Raw genomic sequence first — 21,350 nt, forward strand, 5'->3', positions numbered from 1 at the left:
CCACTCCTATTTGTTTCTTTCTCGGTTTATTTTTTTACTTTTTTTTTTTTTTTAACATGCTTATTATTCTTAATACACTACCGTTCAAAAGTTTGGGGTCACTTTGAAATGTCCTTCTTTTTGAAAGAAAAGCACTGTTCTTTTCAGTGAAGATCACTTTAAACTAATCAGAAATCCACTCTATACATTGCTAATGTGGTAAATGACTATTCTAGCTGCAAATGTCTGGTTTTTGGTGCAATATCTCCATAGGTGTATAGAGGCCCATTTCCAGCAACTCTCACTCCAGTGTTCTAATGGTACAATGTGTTTGCTCATTGCCTCAGAAGGCTAATGGATGATTAGAAAACCCTTGTACAATCATGTTAGCACAGCTGAAAACAGTTGAGCTCTTTAGAGAAGCTATAAAACTGACCTTCCTTTGAGCAGATTGAGTTTCTGGAGCATCACATTTGTGGGGTCGATTAAATGCTCAAAATGGCCAGAAAAATGTCTTGACTATATTTTCTATTCATTTTACAACTTATGGTGGGAAATAAAAGTGTGACACTTCATGGAAAACACAAAATTGTCTGGGCGACCCCAAACTTTTGAACGGTAGTGTAGTCTGAAGGAAAGATAGCTTCTCCTAATCCATTCATCATAGAAGTGGCATGGGAGACTGGCTGCGTCACACACTGACCCACTGCATCTTTTTGTGCTAACTGGGTTATTCCATATGACCTTTTTAAATACAACTGGCAAATGACTTATTGCTGAATGAATGGCGTGAGGAAGTCGTGGCTTTTTCTCACCAATTTATTAATGGCTCTTTACATGTCAAGTTGGTTTATCAAGACCGATCTTTACCAGCAAGTGGCTCATCCCTGTTGGTCAGAATAACAGAAACATTGCCATGATTAATTATGGCATCCTCATCTGATCATTTTTTTTTTTTTCTTTGGTTATAAGCTGCTGCAGTACAAATATGCTGGCAAATCAGTCACTCATAATGCAGATGAGTCGTCATTTTGGTTACATTCATGAGGAAAATGCAGCTACAACAGTCTGCTACAGTAAAAGATCTAGTGCAGTGTAAAAATTTAATAAATGTACATATTGTTCCATACAAAATTGGCATGTTAAGCATTTGGAATTGTCCTCTCAGTTGAAGGTCTATGCCAAAAGCGGTGATTTTTCATTTAATAAAAAAAAAGCATCATGCATCCCTTTTATAGCTTCCTGTTTCAGCTTCACAACTCAACATGTGGATCAGCCTTTAACAAAGAAACAACTTCTATTAAACATTGCAGATTGGCATGTGACCTGCTGGCAAATGGTGTTACTTTCCCAGGGAGTCTGGTGTTTTTCTGACTAACCCGCTCCCTCTCTGCTCTAATCCAGAAGGTGGACTTATCACAATCACGTTTCCATAAGAGAAGGTCCATTATAGTGAGTTTTGCATGGCTGAATTTAATGTTTCTGTCATAAGGGTTTCTGGGTTTTTCTGACCTTTTACGTGTGTGTGTGTGTGTGTGAGAGAGAGAGAGTGAGAGTGTGAGTGATTGATTAACAGTGCAGATCAAGTCTCGCATTAAAGTGCTTGTCTTACGAAAATGACATCAGAAAATCCCAGGTTTTCTGTGTGTGATATGCTCAAATAGGTTGTATAGCTCACCGACAAATAAAAAATGGGTTCGAAAAAGTCCCCCCCCCCCCATCTGAATTCTGTTCCAAAAATCACTAAAAGCTTGTCCATCATTGTTAGATTGCAACGATTTCTAGATCAGTGGCACTGCATGTGTGATGTCGTATGTGCCACTGCTGCCTTTTGTGTCCACGCTGACTCCATAATTTTCTCTGCAGTGGCGTGCGTTCTTGATATTAATTCTTTTGAAAAAGACAATGAAAGCTACAAGGGGATGGTACACAAGTCATGAAGATGATTTATATTTTATAATTGTAATAATTTTAAGTTCCTGTAGTAGGGAATATTCAGTGCTGTTTTAGGCACACCAGATCCATTAAATACTTAGGAATGTAATGGATTTGAAGTCAGATTTAAATAAAGGAAATTAAAAAAAAGCACAAATATAAAGAAATAAAACCTGTATATGTACCTGCTGCAACAGTTACTGGAGAATCAACCATAGTTTTTAATGTATTCACCTAGTTGCTTTTGATTGACCTTGTGTTTCCTTTTCTTTTACTTTACATTCCCGTTCCAGCCTTTTAATTTTGGACTGCAGAGCTTTCTTATCTGATTTCAGAGTTAGGCAGTTATCATGCTGTAAATTTGAGGAAAGAGGTGTACTTGATGACAATGGCTTTCTTGTAAAGTGAGAGTTGCAAAAGTACTTGAATGAGAGTGGAGTTGTGAAACGCTTTTATGGTTGCAGAGATGCGGTGATTTTAGTCAAAATCAATAACTGTAATTGCATGCTGATGACCCCCCCCCCCCCCAAAAAAAAAGTTGTAGCACAAAATAGAAAGGGTCTACATGGTCCTAACTGGTACTTTTAGAAACAGAAAAGGTTGTAGTTTTTATGAGCAACTTGGTTTTGGAGGTTAACCCTAACAAATTCCTGACTGCTGCATGCTTGCTGCACAGAATGCATATGGCGCAACGCGTCACCCGCTTCTGCTGGCTCCAGCGCTGAAAGTGCCCAACACAAGCTTGACACTTACTGTGCGGTGAGCTCTTTAGGATGGCACTTCTGACTTTTGTTTCCAGATCCTAGGAACTGCTCTGTGTACCAAACGTTGTTCAAATCCTTCTATGTGAATTTGGCTCACCAATTTATCTTTTTCAAAATGTATGGAGCAGACACCAAACCATCCTGTCAGCTTGAAGTTCTCTCTCTTTGTTCGTAAAAATCGAACCAATTTATTCCTTAAGTGTCCTGCTGACTTTGGGCTATAATGGATCGAAACATTAAAATAAATTATTAAAAATTTTAGACAGTTAACTATTTAACGTCTTGTTTTATAAGGTATAATTTCCAGGGGTGATGTCATTTTCGTAAGACTAGCACTTGGTGTCCTGCAAGTCCGAATGTACTAGCAACAATAGGTATGGTGTATACACTCCCATATTTCCTGGGCGGTTTAAACTCAAAAGTGATTTATATTCAGATTATTTCTTTAAGTAAAAAAAAAAGCATTTATAGGTTTGCCATAACAACTGTAATGTTGTAAAATCAGTTATTAGGTATTTTTATAACCAAATTAATGATCACGTTTTTAGACCATTTTAACATCCGTAAATTTGGCATGCATTACAGTACAATAGGCTATAATAGAATGGTGTGTTAATACTGAGTCTGGTTGCTGAAAGCACTGCTTCTGTGCTTTAAATTAATACCCAAAATCAGTACATGATGTTGGTCATGGTGTGTACAGTATTTCTGTAATGTTCTCGTGTACACACAGGAAGCTTTTTTTTTTTTTTTAGTTTTTTTTTTTGCCTGCTGCTGTGTATCACATTTACAGAATTAACTTTTGAGTCAAAAGCACGCACAAGGTAGGATAATGTGGAGATCAACAGTAAAGTGAAACTGATTTACAAACGGGTGAGAATGAGTTGAGGCAAATATCCTGCACAGACTCCCTCAGAATAAGGACACGTGACGCTTCTCAAATTCCGTGGTTTTCTGTAGTTGCTGTGCACAACCACTCTGAAGTTCACTTGGCTAACTACTGAGTAACTACTACGAGTAACTGCTAGCCAATTGTACTCCAGTAGGTGGGATTTGCACTTTAGTCAATTATTTAAACTTTTAGCCACTTACTTACAAAGACTGCCTGTTTGTGTGTGACATTATTCTCGAAAAGTTTTCTGTTATCCAAAGAATCTACAAATACACCGGTCAATAAACATGATCTGAAATGTTTCATCTTATCAAGGAGGGTGAAGGATTTATCTGGTACAGAATTCCCTAATTTAATCTGGGGAAAAACAAATGGGTATGTGTATAAACTTTGGTACAGTGCATGCAAACCGTATTCAAACAGTAATATAAATACAATTTTACAAGGTTAGGTGAACATTTTAATCCGTGTGTTTGGACTCGCAGCAGCTGGGGAATGTGGCTTTTGCGTCTGGCTGACATTCTGTTCGTATCTGGACTGTATTGCGCTCTCTACTAAGCTGCTTCATCACTGTGTGGGCCCTGGTTTGGGGTGTGGGTCAATGTTTGAGTGTGCGTGCCCAGTGTATGTTTGCTTAGTTAGTCGTACTGATTGGGAGATGTAAGCTGGCACAGCAGCCCTCTTTTCTCCTTTTATTAGTGACTGTGTGTGTGTGTGTGTGTCTGTTTTATCAGGACTGGTCCATAGACTTAAATCGGACACTGACTCGCAGAGAAAAAAAGAAGCCAAGTGATGAAGTAACACTTACAGGCATCAGTCAAACAGGAGAACGAGCAGCCAAGACCAATAACAGGTAACTGGTATATTCCACTTCCTCATTTAGAGGATGTCTGTGCATCCATACTCAGAATTACAAGAGTGAGTGAATGGCTGTGTTTACACAGTGTGTGTAGATTTAATTCAGAATTTAAAACACCCAAAGTACCGTATCCTATTTAGAGCTACATAGCTGTAGAATCAGGCCTTAAAGAAACAGTCCACCGTACTTCCATAATGAAATATGCTCTTATCTTAATTGAGACGAGCTGCTCCGTACCTCTCCGAGCTTTGCGCGACCTCCCAGTCAGTCAGACGCGCTGTCACTCCTGTTAGCAATGTAGCTAGGCTCAGTATGGCCAACGGTGTTTTTTGGGGCTGTAGTTAGATGCGACCAAACTCTTCTGCGTTTTTCCTGTTTACATAGGTTTATATGACCAGTGATATGAAACAAGTTCAGTTGCACAAATTGAAACGTGGCGATTTTCTATGCTATGGAAAGTCCGCACTATAATGACAGGCGTACTAACACCTTCTGCGCGCTTCGGCAGCGCATTGATATCTGAGCTCCGTATCAATGCGCTGCCGAAGCGCGCAGAAGGTGTTAGTACGCCTGTCATTATAGTGCGGACTTTCCATAGCATAGAAAATCGCCACGTTTCAATTTGTGCAACTGAACTTGTTTCATATCACTGGTCATATAAACCTATGTAAACAGGAAAAACGCGGAAGAGTTTGGTCGCATCTAACTACAGCCCCAAAAAATACCATTGGCCATGCTGAGCCTAGCTACATTGCTAACAGGAGTGACAGCGCGTCTGACTGCGTCTGACTGACTGGGAGGTCGCGCAAAGCTCGGAGAGGTACGGAGCAGCTCGTCTCAATTCAGATAAGAGCATATTTCATTATGGAAGTACGGTGGACTGTTCCTTTAAAGGAAAATTTAGAAATGTGTATATATATATATTTTTTAAATTAAAACAATAAAGGTTAGATAATGCATACCCAAGCTGTTTTTTACGCAGTTTAATCCAATTTTCCCAAGAGTAATAATGTCAAAAATAGAATTGTTTATTTTTCCATTTTTTTTTATTTTAAAGGCTTAGTGTTATCCATGCACCAGGAGGTGGAAACAGCAGCACTTTTTTTTTATCCTTCTTTTGGCCAGTTGGTGCATAATCCCTGCCCTGCTTCTTAAAATTAAGATATCTAAAAGCAAATCTTATACACACTTTAAGCTTAATTTGCAAATGCCTACCTGAATTATTTAGCAATATAGGAAAACACTGATCACGAGTTGAGAAATGCTAGGAGTATTTCTTTAATTATCCTCCTTCACCTTTAACATCACACTTAACTCGTTTACAGTGTAAGAGTAAACCTTAAAGATGGCTGAACGGGATGTGTTTAGTGTACGTTTAAAATACCTGTATATGAAGATAACTTCTGTCTGCCTTTTTTCATAGGGACTGTGTGTGTGTGTGTGTGTGTGTACAGAGGGAGTTACCTATAAGAATGTGAAGTGTTCCAGGAGTGCTTAACCTTTATCTAACTTAGTAGGCTGAGATTGGATTTGGGGCCCTATCCATACACACGAATATTTTTGAACAGAGTTTTTACCTCTCCGTTTATTTAAAAAAAAAAAAAAAATCCCATCCAGAGTGTTTTTGGAATTATCTTTGTCCACAAGAAAACCCATAAATGATTTTAAAATCGCTCACATGCCAGTTATCGTGTGTGTGTGTTCGTTCCTGAGGAAAGACGTGCAAGTAATGATTTCACTGTGCTTTGGTGCACGTGACAAACGCTACGTTCACACTGCAAGGCTTAATGCTCAATTCCGATTTTTTTGTGAAATCCGATTTTTTTGTGAGGTCGTTCACATTAACAAATATATGCGACTTGTATGTGATCCTCAGTATGAACGAAAAGCGACCTAAAAGTGTTCCGCATGCGCATTGCAGGATACGACGATGTCACACGCAGTGAGCATGGCCAGTGTTTACGCAAGTAAAAACGCCCGGTTGCGGTATGACTCATCCAATCTAGCTTGAATAGCTGTATCGCCCCCAAATGGAAATCAGCTCCCTAACCTCTGCGTCCTTCCATTGAGAAGATTCAGAACCTTCACAGCCCGAAGCGTCCCTCGCATTGATGTCATGCGCAGGGGCGCAGATACGTTTTTTGAACTGGGAGGGACAAAAAACTGGGGGGGGGGGACAAAGCTGCCAGCAAACCAACCCCAAACCCCGATATGCCTGTCAAACTTGTTGTTAGTAACCATAGCAACCAAGCTCGAGCTCGCAACCTGTGCAGTCTGCGCAGCTCAACCAACCGAATATCAGTCTTTTGTTTTGAGTTGTTGCAACTATATACTGCTGTGCACCTCAATAAACCGAATGGTAATTAGTCTTTTGATTTTTCCGTGAGGTTTGCCTTATGCAAAGAAAGACAGCATCTCCCTATAAGTGGGGGGGGACCGAACGAGGTGAATTTTTAAATCTGGGTGGGACGAGTCCCACCCTCTATCTGCGCCTGTGATTATGCGCCATGTTGTTGTAACTTTTTTGAGAGACCCGCCGCCTACTTCAGCGCAGAATAGTGACGTTTGTGGCTTGTTGATGACATGTAAGTCGGATGAATGCGACCTGGCGGTTCAGACTGAAGTCGCATATGAAAAGAGTGGATAGGAATCGGAATTAGGACCACATATCCAAACGGCCTGGGTCGGATTTGAAAAAATCGGATCTGTGTCGTTCATATTGTCAATAAAAGATCGGATACAGGTCACATATGGGCGAAAAGATCGGATTTGAGTCACTTCAGCCTGCAGTGTGAACGTAGTCATAGTGACCTCAATGCAACAGTTGATGCAATAACATTTAAGAGCTGCATATTGACGGAGAATAGGAGAAATATGGGCAGGGGGAATACCAACATGATTAAGAGCTCACTCATTTCTTCATCTTCAGTAGAAAATATCCTGATGGAGGGTATGCATTGACGTCACTTTCTAGCTGGAACACATCCCGCTCAGTCGGACTGAGTGGCAAAACTTACTGCAACATGTTTGACGTTAATAAGGGAAACAGTGAGTCTGGGAGGAGAAAGGATGTTTGCTTGCTTAAATTAAGGGCAGTTGGACTCGATAGTGATCCTTGTACTCTTCCAAAGAACCAGTGGTGCATGAACATCAATAAAGTCTCTCTCTCTCTGGATTATAAAGAGAGTTCAGGAATGTGATTCTGCCACCCATATGCATGCTAATAATCAATTTCAGCATATTTTTCAACACAACTTTTATCTGGCTAACTGTTTAAATCAGCTTTGTGGATTACCCCTTATAAGGAAAATTGGGTTTGTCTTGGTTGGCTAACACTATCCTAACTGCTTCCCCCTTTGTTTGTAGAATACAAGACTCCTCATTGTGGATGTTGATTAAAAACACTGACAACCTATGGTTACACAAATATAAATGAAAGATGCTAATTTTATTGATGAGTAGTCATTACAGTATATAATTTGAGGTATGAGAGAGAGATTTTTTTTTTAAATACAGAAATGCAGCATACAGGTCACAAAATGGTGACCACAAATCCACATTTCTGTGCCTGCATTCCAGTTGTTTCTTTAAATTGTGGCAATCCAATTAATTCTCTTTTTTAATGTAGCTTTTGGCAGTCTATAAAAAGAGAGCTCCGATTTCCTGTTGAATCCATTTATACAGTCAATCACATAGTATCCCTTTCCCATTTTAGATGTGTTTTTGCAGTATTCAAGCTGAATACTAATACCGCCAGTCGTCTTTTCGCCTCTCAGTGGGCGTAATCATGGGGACTTCTGTATACGGTGGAGTCACATGCATACTGTCACACAAACAGCCACTGTCTGATCACACTGGTTATAATGTGTCTGAGGCAGATCTTTTGTGCTGTCAGTTTGCTGGTCCAGAGATTGAGTATCGTCAGGCCACTGTTTGAAATCTGAATGATGCAGAGTGTAAATATTACACAAGTCCTGTTCCTCAGTAAAAAGAGCCAGTTGCCTTGTTGGTAAAGATGTTGGTGAAAAAGCCCAGCACATCATTTTCTTACTGATGCGTTAACACGTTATAGGATGCATTGCTCCATTTGTCAAGGAAAAATGCACATGCTCAGATTTTTTGGCTTGGTTAATTTTAAGAGCTGTAATAAAAATCAGTGTTTAAAACGTTACCGTCTATATTTCTGGTGTATAGGTCTCCCCCATTCAAGTAGAGTGCTGCCAACATGATCTATGAGTGGGCAGACTTTTTGTTTAGTCATAAGTGGTACTGTGTAATGTTTAACCTTTATTTTACTGATGTCCAAATGATCAGACTGTTCTGTTTGATGCTTGAGGTTGTTCCAATCATTGTTTTAATGTCTTTCTAATGCAATGCTTTCTGTAGAAGCTGCATTATGGTACCATCGTTTCCAAACAACTTGTCCAAATCCTGTTTTTCTTCACATTTATTAGCGTGACTGTGCCCAGTAGCACAGAACCAGTGGGCTTAAACCCATTTGACGATGAGGATGACGAGGAGGTGACGCCAGCAGAGCAACCCAACAGCAGTCCGGCCAGTGTGAAAAAAGAGGAAGTTGTTGCCAAAATGTTGGTGAACGGAAAGCACCTGCTCCTGTTTTGCTCTCGTTCATTGCATATCTGCTTTCCCTCACTGTGTTGTTGTCTTATGCCAATCTTGTTTCCTTTTTGCTTTCATTTTCCTTCAGTTGTCTCTTCCAGGTGCCTGTTATTTCTCTGCATGGTTGCACAGTGTAGCGCATGTGTTAAACACGTGCTCTGTGTGTTTGTTCCACAGTGTAACCTAGTTGTGAACCACGCAACTGTTCAGTCAGATCTTTGTAAATCCGTACTAGAGACTTCACACAGCAAAATGAACATTACATGCTAGGGCTGTTCAGAACGTTCCTCATAAAAACTAAACTTTCCTGTGTGAAGATAATTCACACAGGCCAAATTCTGTATGGCTTACTGTTCAATGTATTATGCTCACTTTTTAAAAAAACAAAACAAAAAAAAGTGAAATTAGGAAAATTTGTCAATGTGCATTTGTTCAGAGACCTTTTCTTATATTTTCTAAGGGTAGTGTATCACTGGGCTGCGACAGCTTGCAACAAATTGCAAACGTCATTCGCGAGAGTTTCAAGTGTCTTGAAACGTTCATGGGGCTTCTCAATTTCCTCGCATGAGTTGCAAAGTGTCGCTCCTTCGTCGCTGAAATTTTGAACATGTTCAAAAAACTTTTGCGACAAAATTTCTCTCAAAATAGCCGCAAATGCGTCGCAAAGCCGTCACGAACCCTTCTCAAGTCTGCTTCCATGAGACAAAGTGCGAGCCAGTATCTCACTGGGCCGCGACTAGTTGGAGATACAATTGCGGTAAAATATGCAAATATCAATTCAATGTGATTCCAAGTGAAAAATTGTCACTAATTCGCATATTTTATCGCAATTGTTTTGTGTCCAACTAGTCGCAGGCTGTTGCAGCCCGGTGAGATACTGGCTTAAGTGACGAGTTATTCAGCCCAAGCAGTTCGGAAATGTATTTCTGCCTTTGAATATATGAATACAGTGTGAATTTTATGGAAGTTCAAAGAGTATTTTAACATTGTGGGTTTTTTCATGTTGAACATTTACCATACTGTTTGTTAAGCTTTTCAAAAACCAAATGAAATCCAGCATCCTGAATCAAAATCGGTGAGTAGGGCTGTCCGATCTTATTGGCGAAGGGTCAGTATGCCTTCAGGGGTGTCCCTCCCTCCCCCCAAGCCAAGGAACTATGCAGGATTCTACCTGTTTGGTTGGAATGAAAACCCTGCTTTGTGGCTATGATTGGGTTAGATAGTTCTCACACCTAAAATTAATAAGTACTTTTAATCAAGTTGTAGTAAATGTGCAGAATTAAGTGTGTTTTTCATGCAAACTGATCTGACTGTAACACTGCTCTGTTTTGTCTGATTTCCTTTTTCTTAGTTTTTTGTTGTTCTTGTTGCTTGTATTCTCTTTCCCCTCTGTGGTTGGTTAACAGAATGCAAACAGTTCCAGTTGCCTGATGCTTACCTTGTGTTTTTGAGCCAACACTTAATCTGTGCTTGTTAGCTGAATTCTGACGTAATCAGACTTTCTCTTTCAAACTTATCAGTGTTGTGATAAACAGGTATGCTGTTCACTGAGTGAGGGATTCTGGGTGGTGATACTGTGGCATGTGCTTGGGCTTTTGGTTGGGTTTGTGTATTTTTTATTTTTTTTTCTTTCCCCCCCACTTGGGGTTGTTTTTTACTTTGTCCCTTGCCTCTGAATCTTTCTGCCTTCCGCCACCTTTGGCCTGTTATACTGAATGTCTAAATGTTGACAGCTGGCAGTCGGCATGTTCTGTTCTGACAGCTGACAGTTGTTCAAGGATGTTTTCTTTTCTCATAGTACCAGCAACGTGGAGAAGACACTGGATTCCTCAGATGAGGAAACTGGGAACCCTTTTGCAGCAGACACCAATGGAAACGGGAATCCGTTTGAGGATGAGCCAGGTTCACCTAGGGTTTCAGTTCCTGTACGAGCTCTATACGACTACGAGGGCCAGGAGCAGGATGAGCTGAGCTTCAAAGCAGGTACAGGAGCATCGGGACAAATGCACACCGAGAACCTGGTAACAGTTTTTTTCCACAACAAAAAGGACTAGAATTGTTGCCACTACAAACCTGGAACTTGGCATCTTCCACTGGCCACCATTATGTCTGCTCAAGATTGGCACCAACAGGACCTTATGGTACTCAATACTGGGACAAGCAGCATTGCTTAGTTCAGATTGGTTATGCATATCACAACACTCAACATAATTGAACTTTGCATACAGAGGTGATGACATCTGTGATTTACAGCGATACAGGAGACCTCTGTAACTGCTAAAGAAGCAGTCAGGCCAAACACGTACAATTTGCCCAGCTGAAAAAGGCATTTTACTGAAGTGAAAGAATGCACCAAATTTATATATGTTCACTGATTACTTTATTAGGAATGCTGGTACACCTGCTCATTCATACAATTATCCAGCAAGTTACTCATGTGGCTGCAGTGCATAAAGTCATGCTGATACAGATCAAGAGCTTCAGTTCATGTTCACATCAGAATGGGGGGATGTCATCACTGATTTTGATTGTGGCATGGTTGTTGGTGCCAGACAGGCTGATTTTGACGATTTCAGAAACTGCTAAACTCTTGGGATTTTCACACGCAACAGTCTCTAGGGTTTACACAGAATGGTGTGAAAAACATTCAGTGAGCAGCAGGTCTGTGTGTGGAAACATCTTGTTTATGAGAGAGGTCAGAGAGAATGACCAGACTGTTTCCAGCTGACAGGAAGTCTATGGTACCTCAAATAACCACTGATTAAAACCATAGTGAGCAGAAAAGCTTACTTAGACTGTCTTAGACTGGACAACGCACCAGACTTTGAGGCAGAGGGGCTACAATAGCAGAAGACCACATCAGGTACCACTTTTGTCAGCCAAGAACAGGAATCTAAGGCTACAGGGGGCACAGGCTCAACCAAATGAGACGGCTGAAAACTGGAAAAAAATCAAGTGGTTTTTCCCCCAGTCTTCAACTGGAGGAGAACAAATACAGCACACACATCCTGATGATGATTTTATTAATCATTAGTTAATTTTGCATCTATTTTTGTTTTAAATGTAATGCGTAAGTCAATTATGTGCCTCTGTCTCACTTTCCATTGTTCTCTCTGTCTGAAAGGTGATGAATTTATTAAAATTGGAGAGGAGGATGAGCAAGGGTGGTGCAAAGGACGCCTGAAAGATGGCCGTGTTGGACTCTACCCAGCTAATTATGTGGAGGACATTCAGTGACCAGAGAGGAGAGGAAGAAAGCAAGGCAGAGAGGAGAAATAAGGGGTGGGGCAATTTCTGATGATGGGAAGCTGCTCCTTATTCCCCCCCTTGTGGTGGAGGCTGGACCAACTGCTGCAATAATCCAAAATGTCTTTCCACCCGAAATTTTCTGATTAGATTCTGCCCTTTTTTGGAGATCTAGGAGCGGATACCATGTCATGACCTCATCACAAATAGTTTTTAATAAAGGCTGTAAACAGGTCTGCACAAAAGGGCAACATGCTGTGCTTAATTACTTACTTAGAACACATTCAACATGTGATCCATTTTTAAGTGCTGAATTAAGGGTCATTAGACTAACAATTCATACCAAGTTTGGTCTCAATTCTGGATCTAATTGCAACCAAGAGCATCTTGAGATGGAACTTTTCACAGATTATTGCTTCTCTGTTGCTCTTATCCTGCTCAAGGTCAGAGAAACCTGCTTTGTTAAAAACAAACATAATCATTTGTTTTATCTGACTGATGCATTTTCATACACGTTACATTTAAAAAAAAAAAAAAGAGAAAAAAAAAGCTATTTTGGTAATTACCTTATAGCCAAGACATGCAGACTACATAGTGACGGTATTGCCGTATTATGAACATTAGACATCTTCAGAGTATCTTATTTTTCAACATTGAAGTCTAGAGGTTTTATTTTCCAACCAGATTTTAATTATTTTTTACAAAGTGTATGCGTGGATGGATGCATTTTTGAATAGTCAGTTTGATCCTGAGCTAAACTAGACCAAAGTCAAGTTGAATGCTGGAGTAGTTTTTCAGGGATGAGATGAAGTGTGGTCGTTGTCCCAGGCGACTGGTGTGTGCTGTTCACCTTCGCTGCTGGTCAAGTCAGAAACTTTTTTTTCCTTTCATGAGCGTAGTTTGTTACATTTCTTGTTTGAGCAATATCTTGTTTTGTATCAAATAATTTTTTGTTTTTGGGGAAGGTCTCTCACTTGAAGTTGTCAGTTTTATTTTAATCTGCACTGGACAGTTCACAGCAGATGCACAGGAAAAAAAATGTGGTTCTTTTGTTAAAGCTTGTTACAAACACAATGTCCACTTTGCATGAAATGTTTCACATCAAGATAATGTAAGGAAAAAAATGCAGACGCGTGCTAGTATTTGTGCATATATGTTACAATGAACAAGTTGAGCATTTTTAAATTTGATCTTGGGATGGACAGTACAAGTTAAAAATTGAGACTTTTTTTAAAAAACTAATTTAATTTATAAAATGCCATAAGTGCTTCAAGTTTTGCTCCTGGAAAACTGCTGTGATTCAGAATTAGAATGTATATGAATAAGCATTTATGTAATATGAATTTTTGTTACCTGTATCACTGAGGTTTTTTTTTTTCTTCATTTCATTCTTGCAGTTGGTCATACTGAGTTATATAGACACACCGTTATCAGTTGATTTGAATTGTCTTCTTTGGAGTTTGTTCTGAGAGTTTCTAACTGGTATTCCTCTCACCACCTGCCCAGTAGTGGCTGTGCCCTATTACCCTAATCTCATAAGAGCAAATGAATTTTGAATGTATCTTAAATTTGCTGCAGTTATTGAGAAGTGACATGTTTAACTTTTGGGCAGCTGTGCCTGCATAGTAACCATGTTAAATGTTCACCTTGGCAGTTGGCAAATAAATGATTTAACATGAGTGTCACTTTTTGGATTGATGTTGAAGGAAGCATTTGTAATCCTAACCTATTTTTGTCCAGTGAGAGTGCAAACCATCTCCCAGATGTCTGACAAACGATATCAAAACTGCATCCTGTGCAGTTCAATAGTATGTTTTTAATAAGTCATGTCAATTGTGATTGGGAACAGAAAATATTTAGCTTTACTACCTTGTTTATTCCTTTTATACCACTAAACATTTCAAATTTTATATTAAAGAATAACATTTTTTTTTCTTTACGTCTAGTTATGTTTAAGGTTGCATAAGGTCCACCAAATAAGTTAATAGCTGTTGTCAGTAATAACATTAAATTATTTATTTAACTTATTTATTTAACAAATTATTTCATCAGCATTCTGAAGCGTGGAGCGAGTATGAGGGGGTGTGTATCATTTAACAGAAAACCACGTGACCCATGACACCTCGGTTTGTTTGGGTCACGGCGCATTTTATCCTGAGTGGGTGAGAAAAGGGACCGCCTCCATTCAGGGACCCCCCCCATCTTTTTTCTCATCTCATTATCTGTAGCTGCTTTATCCTGTTCTACAGGGTCACAGGCAAGCTGGAGCCTATCCGAGCTGACTATGGGTGAAAGGCGGGGTACACCCTGGACAAGTCGCCAGGTCATCACAGGGCTGACACATAGGTGGGGTTTACATTAGACCGTATCAGCGGATCATCAGATAAACGTTTTTAAAACGATTAACATGCACACAGCAACACCAATACACGATTCGCCTGCACACAGCAACGCCAATACACGGATACGCTCGGCTCCGCAGGCATCCTGTGCTCCAAATCACTCCGCCCTGAACAGCGAGTGCCCTCTGGAGGGTGCGCACTCCGGCCCTGCGCAGCTCACACAGCGCGCAAGTGAAGCACACGAGCAGTGATTCGGGACTGAGCCGTTGTGCGTGTGCTCTCAGTGCATGTCGGGCATGCGCGTCACCACTTGCAAGTGGAAGGATGGCAAGCCTAAAGACAATCATAACTACACAATGGGCAGTATTTGCATCAGTATTTGCAGTATTTTCATACTTTTATACTCTTTAATGAAAGGTGATACAAGGCGGAAGTCAGCGCCGTTTTTCAGCAGTCGCGTCACATGACCAACGCCAGCGAATCAGGAAGGTGGATGTCACAGTGACGTCGTCCAATGACGACGCCAGCTAGAGCTCAGCACAGCGTATCCGCGTATCTCAATGTTTACACAGCACCAGACCAGACACGATCTGGATTGAATACGTGGACCCTGGCGGATTCCCGTTTCCAGGCGTTTTAATGTAAACGGACAGTGCATCCGCGAAGAAAACGAGACAGATACGGTCTAATGTAAACTTGGCCATAGACACAGACAACCATTCACACCTACGGTCAATTTAGAGTCACCAGTTAACCTAACCTGCATGTCTTTGGACTGTGGGGGAAACCGGAGCACCTGGAGGAAACCCACACGGACACAGAAAGGCCCTCGCCGGCCACGGGGCTCGAACCCGGACCTTCTTGCTGTGAGGCGACAGCGCTAACCACTACACCACCGTGCCGTCCCCATCTTTTTTATTATGTGTTTATTTATTGTATCTGAGGTGGAAGCTTAATAAAATTTAATAAAGTGTTATTCAGTAGTTCCAGCTGCAGCAGAGCTCACAGTCCACCTACCCCTCTCTGTTTATGGACACCTTTTTATTGTGCAGACAATTATACTAAACAGAAATTCATGCAGGGCGGCACGGTGGTGCAGTGGTTAGCGCTGTCGCCTCACAGCAAGAAGGTCCTGGGTTCGAGCCCCGGGGCCGGCGAGGGCCTTTCTGTGCGGAGTTTGCATGTTCTCCCCGTGTCCGCGTGGGTTTCCTCCGGGTGCTCCGGTTTCCCCCACAGTCCAAAGACATGCAGGTTAGGTTAACTGGTGACTCTAAATTGACCGTAGGTGTGAATGTGAGTGTGAATGGTTGTCTGTGTCTATGTGTCAGCCCTGTGATGACCTGGCGACTTGTCCAGGGTGTACCCCGCCTTTCGCCCATAGTCAGCTGGGATAGGCTCCAGCTTGCCTGCGACCCTGTAGAAGGATAAAGCGGCTAGAGATAATGAGATGAGATGAGAAATTCATGCAAAGAGACTGTGTGAGAAAATAAGAATAGACATCAAATAACAAAAAGGCACATGAAAATTTTCAATTTATTTTAAATGGAATGTCATGTAAATAATAATGCAAAGTAACAAAACACTGCTCTAATGTAGAACTTAAACCGTGCAGTACATGTCTCGGAACAGCAGGTGTCGTTAGTGAACTCTGTTGAATGAGTAATGAACCTTTTAGTTCATTACTAAAAGGTTCATTACTCTTTTAGTGAATCACGACTGAGGCCTGGGTTGTCATCGGTCACGTGATTTTCTGAGACCGATACACGCCTCGAAGCTGGCTTCATTTGCCACGCCCCCCCATACTCCATACGCGCTTCAGAGCCTCATCTGGCCATCACTAATGGCCCTTTTCCACTACCCTTTTTCAGCTCACTTCAGCCTGACACAGCTCGCATTTCGACTACCTCAGAGCGGCGCGACTCAGCTCGCTTCAGCCCGACTCAGCACACAAAACTCGCACGGTTTTGGAGTAGGGCTGAAGCGAGCCAAACCGAGCCGAGTGGGGCTAGGAGCGTGAGGAGGCACTCCCCTGTGCACTGATTGGTGAGGAGGAGTGTCCTCACATGTCCACACACGCCCCGTGAGTACGCTGGGATCTGTAAACACCGTAAACCCGGAAGAAAAAGAATTACGAGAATTTCTGAAGCCTTATGCGCCTCGCCTCATCTATACGCTCTTGCCAGTATCTGTTGGCGTTGTCAGTGACAACAAGCCACAGCACCAAGACCAGCAACACTAACGACTCCATGTCCTCCATGTTTATTGTTTACTATCCGGGGCGTGAGACTACCGCTTAAAAGGTCACTGATGTCACTGTTTGCGCTGCCTAACGACATCACGTGACGTCCACCCACTTTCGCTAACTCCACCCAATGTGTCCACCCACTTCCAGCCAGCATGGTTCAGCGCGGTTGTAGTCGAAATGCAACTCCAACAGCCCCGCTCAGCTCGACTCAGCCCAACTCAGCCGCGTTGGTAGTGGAAAAGCGGCATAAGTTCCAGAGTGAAAAAAACCAACCCAACCTGTGTTACTGAGAAACCACAAAGACTTTCCGATTTGAAAACTTAGTTACAGCTTTACTCTTGACTCTTACAAAGCTCTTACACTGGAGACTCCTTTCAAAAATGCCAGGGCCTCCTCACTGAAAACTTAATCATAAAACTGAACAAACTGATTAGGAAGGCAGGCTCTGTCCTGGGCTGTGCACTGGACTCAGTGGATGTAGTGGGGGAGAGGAGGATGTTGGCCATCTTGTCATCCTTAATGGTGAACACCTCCCATCCACTGCAGGAGACAGTAGCAGCACTGGGTAGCTCCTTCAGTGACCGGCTCCTCCATCTGCGGTGTGTTAAGGAGAGATACAGCAGCTCCTTCCTCCCTACTGCTGTGAGACTGTACAACCGGCACCTCACCAAGCACAGCACCAGACACTCCTCACAATAATCAACAATACTGTCCAGATCACTTCTACATCCAGAGACCCCTCTGAACATATACTGTGTGCATTGACTATCAGCATCAGTACTTTACAGCGAACTGCTAGCTACACATAGTTAAAATGGCTCTTGTGCAATATACAGTTGTGTTCAAAATAATAGCAGTGTGTTTAAAAACGTGAGTAAAGCTCAAAATCCTTATAATAGTTTTTATTTCCATGCATTGGGAACACTGCACATTATATTCTACATCAAAACATGAAGAAAAATGTATGAATATTTTAATTACTTTACAGAAAATGAAGAAAAATGAACATTGGGCTGTTCAAAAAAATAGCAGTGTCTGCATTTTTCATTACAAACTCCAAATATTTACTGTATAAACTGAAAAAATCTTAAAGGAACAGTCCACCGTACTTCCATAATGAAATATGCTCTTATCTGAATTGAGACGAGCTGCTCCGTACCTCTCCGAGCTTTGCGCGACCTCCCAGTCAGTCAGACGCAGTCAGACGCGCTGTCACTCCTGTTAGCAATGTAGCTAGGCTCAGTATGGCCAATGGTATTTTTTGGGGCTGTAGTTAGATGCGACCAAACTCTTCCGCGTTTTTCCTGTTTACATAGGTTTATATGACCAGTGATATGAAACAAGTTCAGTTACACAAATTGAAATGTAGCGATTTTCTATGCTATGGAAAGTCCGCACTATAATGACAGGTGTACTAACACCTTCTGCGCGCTTCGGCAGCGCATTGATATCTGAGCTCCGTATCAATGCGCTGCCGAAGCACGCAGGTGTTAGTACGCCTGTCATTATAGTGCGGACTTTCCTCACCAATCAGTGCGGACATTAAGTCTTCACAGACATACTATCTGGGTAATACTTACACGTGCAATACCACCTTTTTAATACACTTATGTTAACGATATATCTGCAAACCTGTTCTTCTTCTTTTTCTTTTGGCTGCTCCCGATTAGGGGTCGCCACAGCGGATCTTTCGTCTCCATTGCTCCCTGTCTTCCGCATCCTTCTCGACCACACCTGCCACTTTCATGTCCTCTCTCACCACATCCATGTATCTCCTCTTTGGCCTTCCTCGTTTTCGTTTGCTTGGCAACTCCATCCTCAACATTCTCCTTCCAACATTCTCTGCATCTCTTCTCAGGATGTGCCCGTACCATCTCAGTCTCGTCTCTCTTAGCTTAATTCCCAAGCTCTCCACGTGCCGTCCCTTTGATATGCTCGTTCCTTATCTTGTCCAACCTCCCATCACAAACCTTAACATCCTCAACTTTGCCTCCTGTCTCTTCGTTAAGGGTACGGTCTCCAATCCATACATCACAGCTGGGTGTCACTACTGTCTTATACATCTTACCTTTCACTTTTTCTGGGACTTTCCGATCACAAATGACTCCCAAAATCCTTCTCCAACTGCTCCACCCTGCCTGCACTCGCTTTCTCACCTCACTATCGCAGCCCCCATTTTCCTGCACAGTTGACCCTGAATTATTGTTTCTGATTGGTCAGAAAGATGCGATTGTTTGTCTGGAGTTCTGTTCTGACAACTGCAAACCTGTTAATTTATGCAAATGAGTCAATTTTTAAAATCTCTAAATCTGTAGTTTATTTCTCATATATATCCTTTTTGTATGCTTAGTACTTTTGCACTATTCCTTCACTGCCTTATCTTTTTCTCTTTATATATTTTGCTGCTGCAACAATGTAAATTTCCGCTTGTGGGATAATAAAAGGCTATCTTATCTTATATTAACAATCAGATGTCTTTTAAAATCTGGTTATGTGAAGCGCTTGCCATACAAGTCCCTATGTAAGTTGTGACTAAAGGAAAGATAATGCATTAATAAGAACGAGTGAGATCATATAAACCTTGCAACCAGAACAGTTGTCAGAACAACACCAGACAAACAATCGCAACTTTCTGACCAATCAGAATCAATAATTCGACAGTGCTTGGGTATAAAGTACATACAGGCCCAATACTGATTGGGTTTAAACAGTCTAACAGTGAATCTTTATATTATACACTAAGTAACTTTAAAAACGCACATTGATAAAACTTGCTGAATTCGTGCTGAGTTTATCTCAAGAAGAAAAGAAATATATCACAATGGAAAAATAACTTCGTTCCGCCCGAATAAGTTCCAAATCTGTGCTCAAATCAGAATTTAAGGGAGTTGTACTCAATAACGTACAATATGACTCGGGTAGTCAATGACATGGACAGGCTTTAATTTTCAAACAAATTGTGCATACACTGTACACACACAATCTTGCCTATAAATACCCGGGGGAAATGATGGGAAAATTGTCATTATTGAAGATGCCACGCCTACGCCAAAATCAACGTGAACAGGCCATCGGGATGTTGCATGCTGGAAGTACACAGACAGAGGTCGCCCGGCACTTCGGTGTTCATCATTCGACCATTTCCCGTTTGAGTCAGCGTTACAGACAGATAGGGAGCACCAGGGATCGTCCACGCCCTGGTCAGCCTCGAGTCACGACGCCAGTTCAGGATCAGCACATCAGGCTAGCTCACCTCCGTGACAGATTCCTGACACCCTCAGTCACTGCTGCTGAGACCCCTGGACGACACAGACCCAGAATCTCCAGCATGACGGTCCGAACATGGACCAACTGTCACTGAATTTTTTTTGTTGTGAATTAATTCTTGAGTTTGACAATAAATGTCCTTTATCGATGTTTCAAGATGTGTGTGCATTACATACAATATCATAAATTTCACATATATGCATGGATCTAAAGTGATATCGTGTTGAATTCCATTGTGCGTTTTTAAAGTTACTTAGTGTATATATATATATAAAACTATACTGAAAAAGTACAAAACAAATATGGCAACATCACATTATCATCCTGGGAAGAACAGAGGAATTATCAACCTGAACAATCTGGTAAAAATCTAGTATAAACAACTTATAACACAAAGAATGGTTATATATTAGCCAAAATATTTGTTTTTATAACAAACGCAGCAAAATGTAACTCGGTCAATTAAGCATGACCAACAAATTTGGCCCGTTTTGGAGATAATTAAACCTGGCAGTGAGTCGTCTGAGACCCGAAATGAGCACAATCACTAAATCCCCATGTTTTGTTTCTCAGATTAAGAAGAAAACAGCTGCATTTGTCCGGTCCAGTGTTGCCAGGTGCGTGGTTTTTGCGTTAAATTGAGATACTTTTGTTTCTCTTTTGATTCTTCCACGCTGCACAACTGAGAGACACAGGAAATCATTCCTACCTGTTGTAGTCAAGCTGTACAATGCCAATGTATAACTGTGGTACACTGTCTTACCATGTATACTGTATCCTTAACTCAGGTGCAATATATGTATATAGGAATCATTGTATATAAAATCACTTCATTTTGCTTTTACTTGTTATTGAACTAATTTAAATTTATTTTATTTATTCTTTTTTTCCAGACGATTTTATCTTCTATTTTTAGACATGTTTACTTCTTCTTTGATTCAGCAGCTTGGTAGAAAATTTGAATTTCCCTATAAAGTGATTCTGATTTCCGTGGCGCTCTGTCTCCTGCGTATCCGTGGGTTTTAATGTTTACATGTACCATCTATGACATGTACAGTGATGACGTCAAAAGTGCGCGCCTGTGTAACCGGACACTTCGTCCAAAGCCTTTTTCACACACACTATTCCTGCAGGCGGCGCGCGTACTCCTGTTTATACACTACCAAGTGTTCTTACTAGAAAGTCGCCTAGTGGTTTCGGT

General features: G+C 41.3%; 1 protein-coding gene across 2 annotated transcripts in view; it reads left to right on the forward strand.

Moving 5' to 3' along the window:
* Positions 1–13,974, forward strand: part of pacsin2 (protein kinase C and casein kinase substrate in neurons 2) — a 54,674-nt gene extending 40,700 nt beyond the window's left edge. The window contains exons 8-11 of one of the 2 annotated variants that reach the window (XM_060903128.1): positions 4,305–4,423; positions 8,884–9,018; positions 10,848–11,032; positions 12,174–13,974. In XM_060903128.1, coding sequence (XP_060759111.1) covers positions 4,305–4,423; positions 8,884–9,018; positions 10,848–11,032; positions 12,174–12,286 — 552 coding nt within the window. In that variant the 3' untranslated portion in view covers positions 12,287–13,974. The remainder of the gene's footprint in view (positions 1–4,304; positions 4,424–8,883; positions 9,019–10,847; positions 11,033–12,173) is intronic. The other variant, XM_060903129.1, reaches the window with a different exon arrangement.
* The last annotated feature ends 7,376 nt before the right edge of the window (positions 13,975–21,350 follow it).

The sequence above is a fragment of the Neoarius graeffei genome, chromosome 21 (genome assembly GCF_027579695.1).
Source record: "Neoarius graeffei isolate fNeoGra1 chromosome 21, fNeoGra1.pri, whole genome shotgun sequence".
NCBI lineage: Eukaryota > Metazoa > Chordata > Actinopteri > Siluriformes > Ariidae > Neoarius > Neoarius graeffei.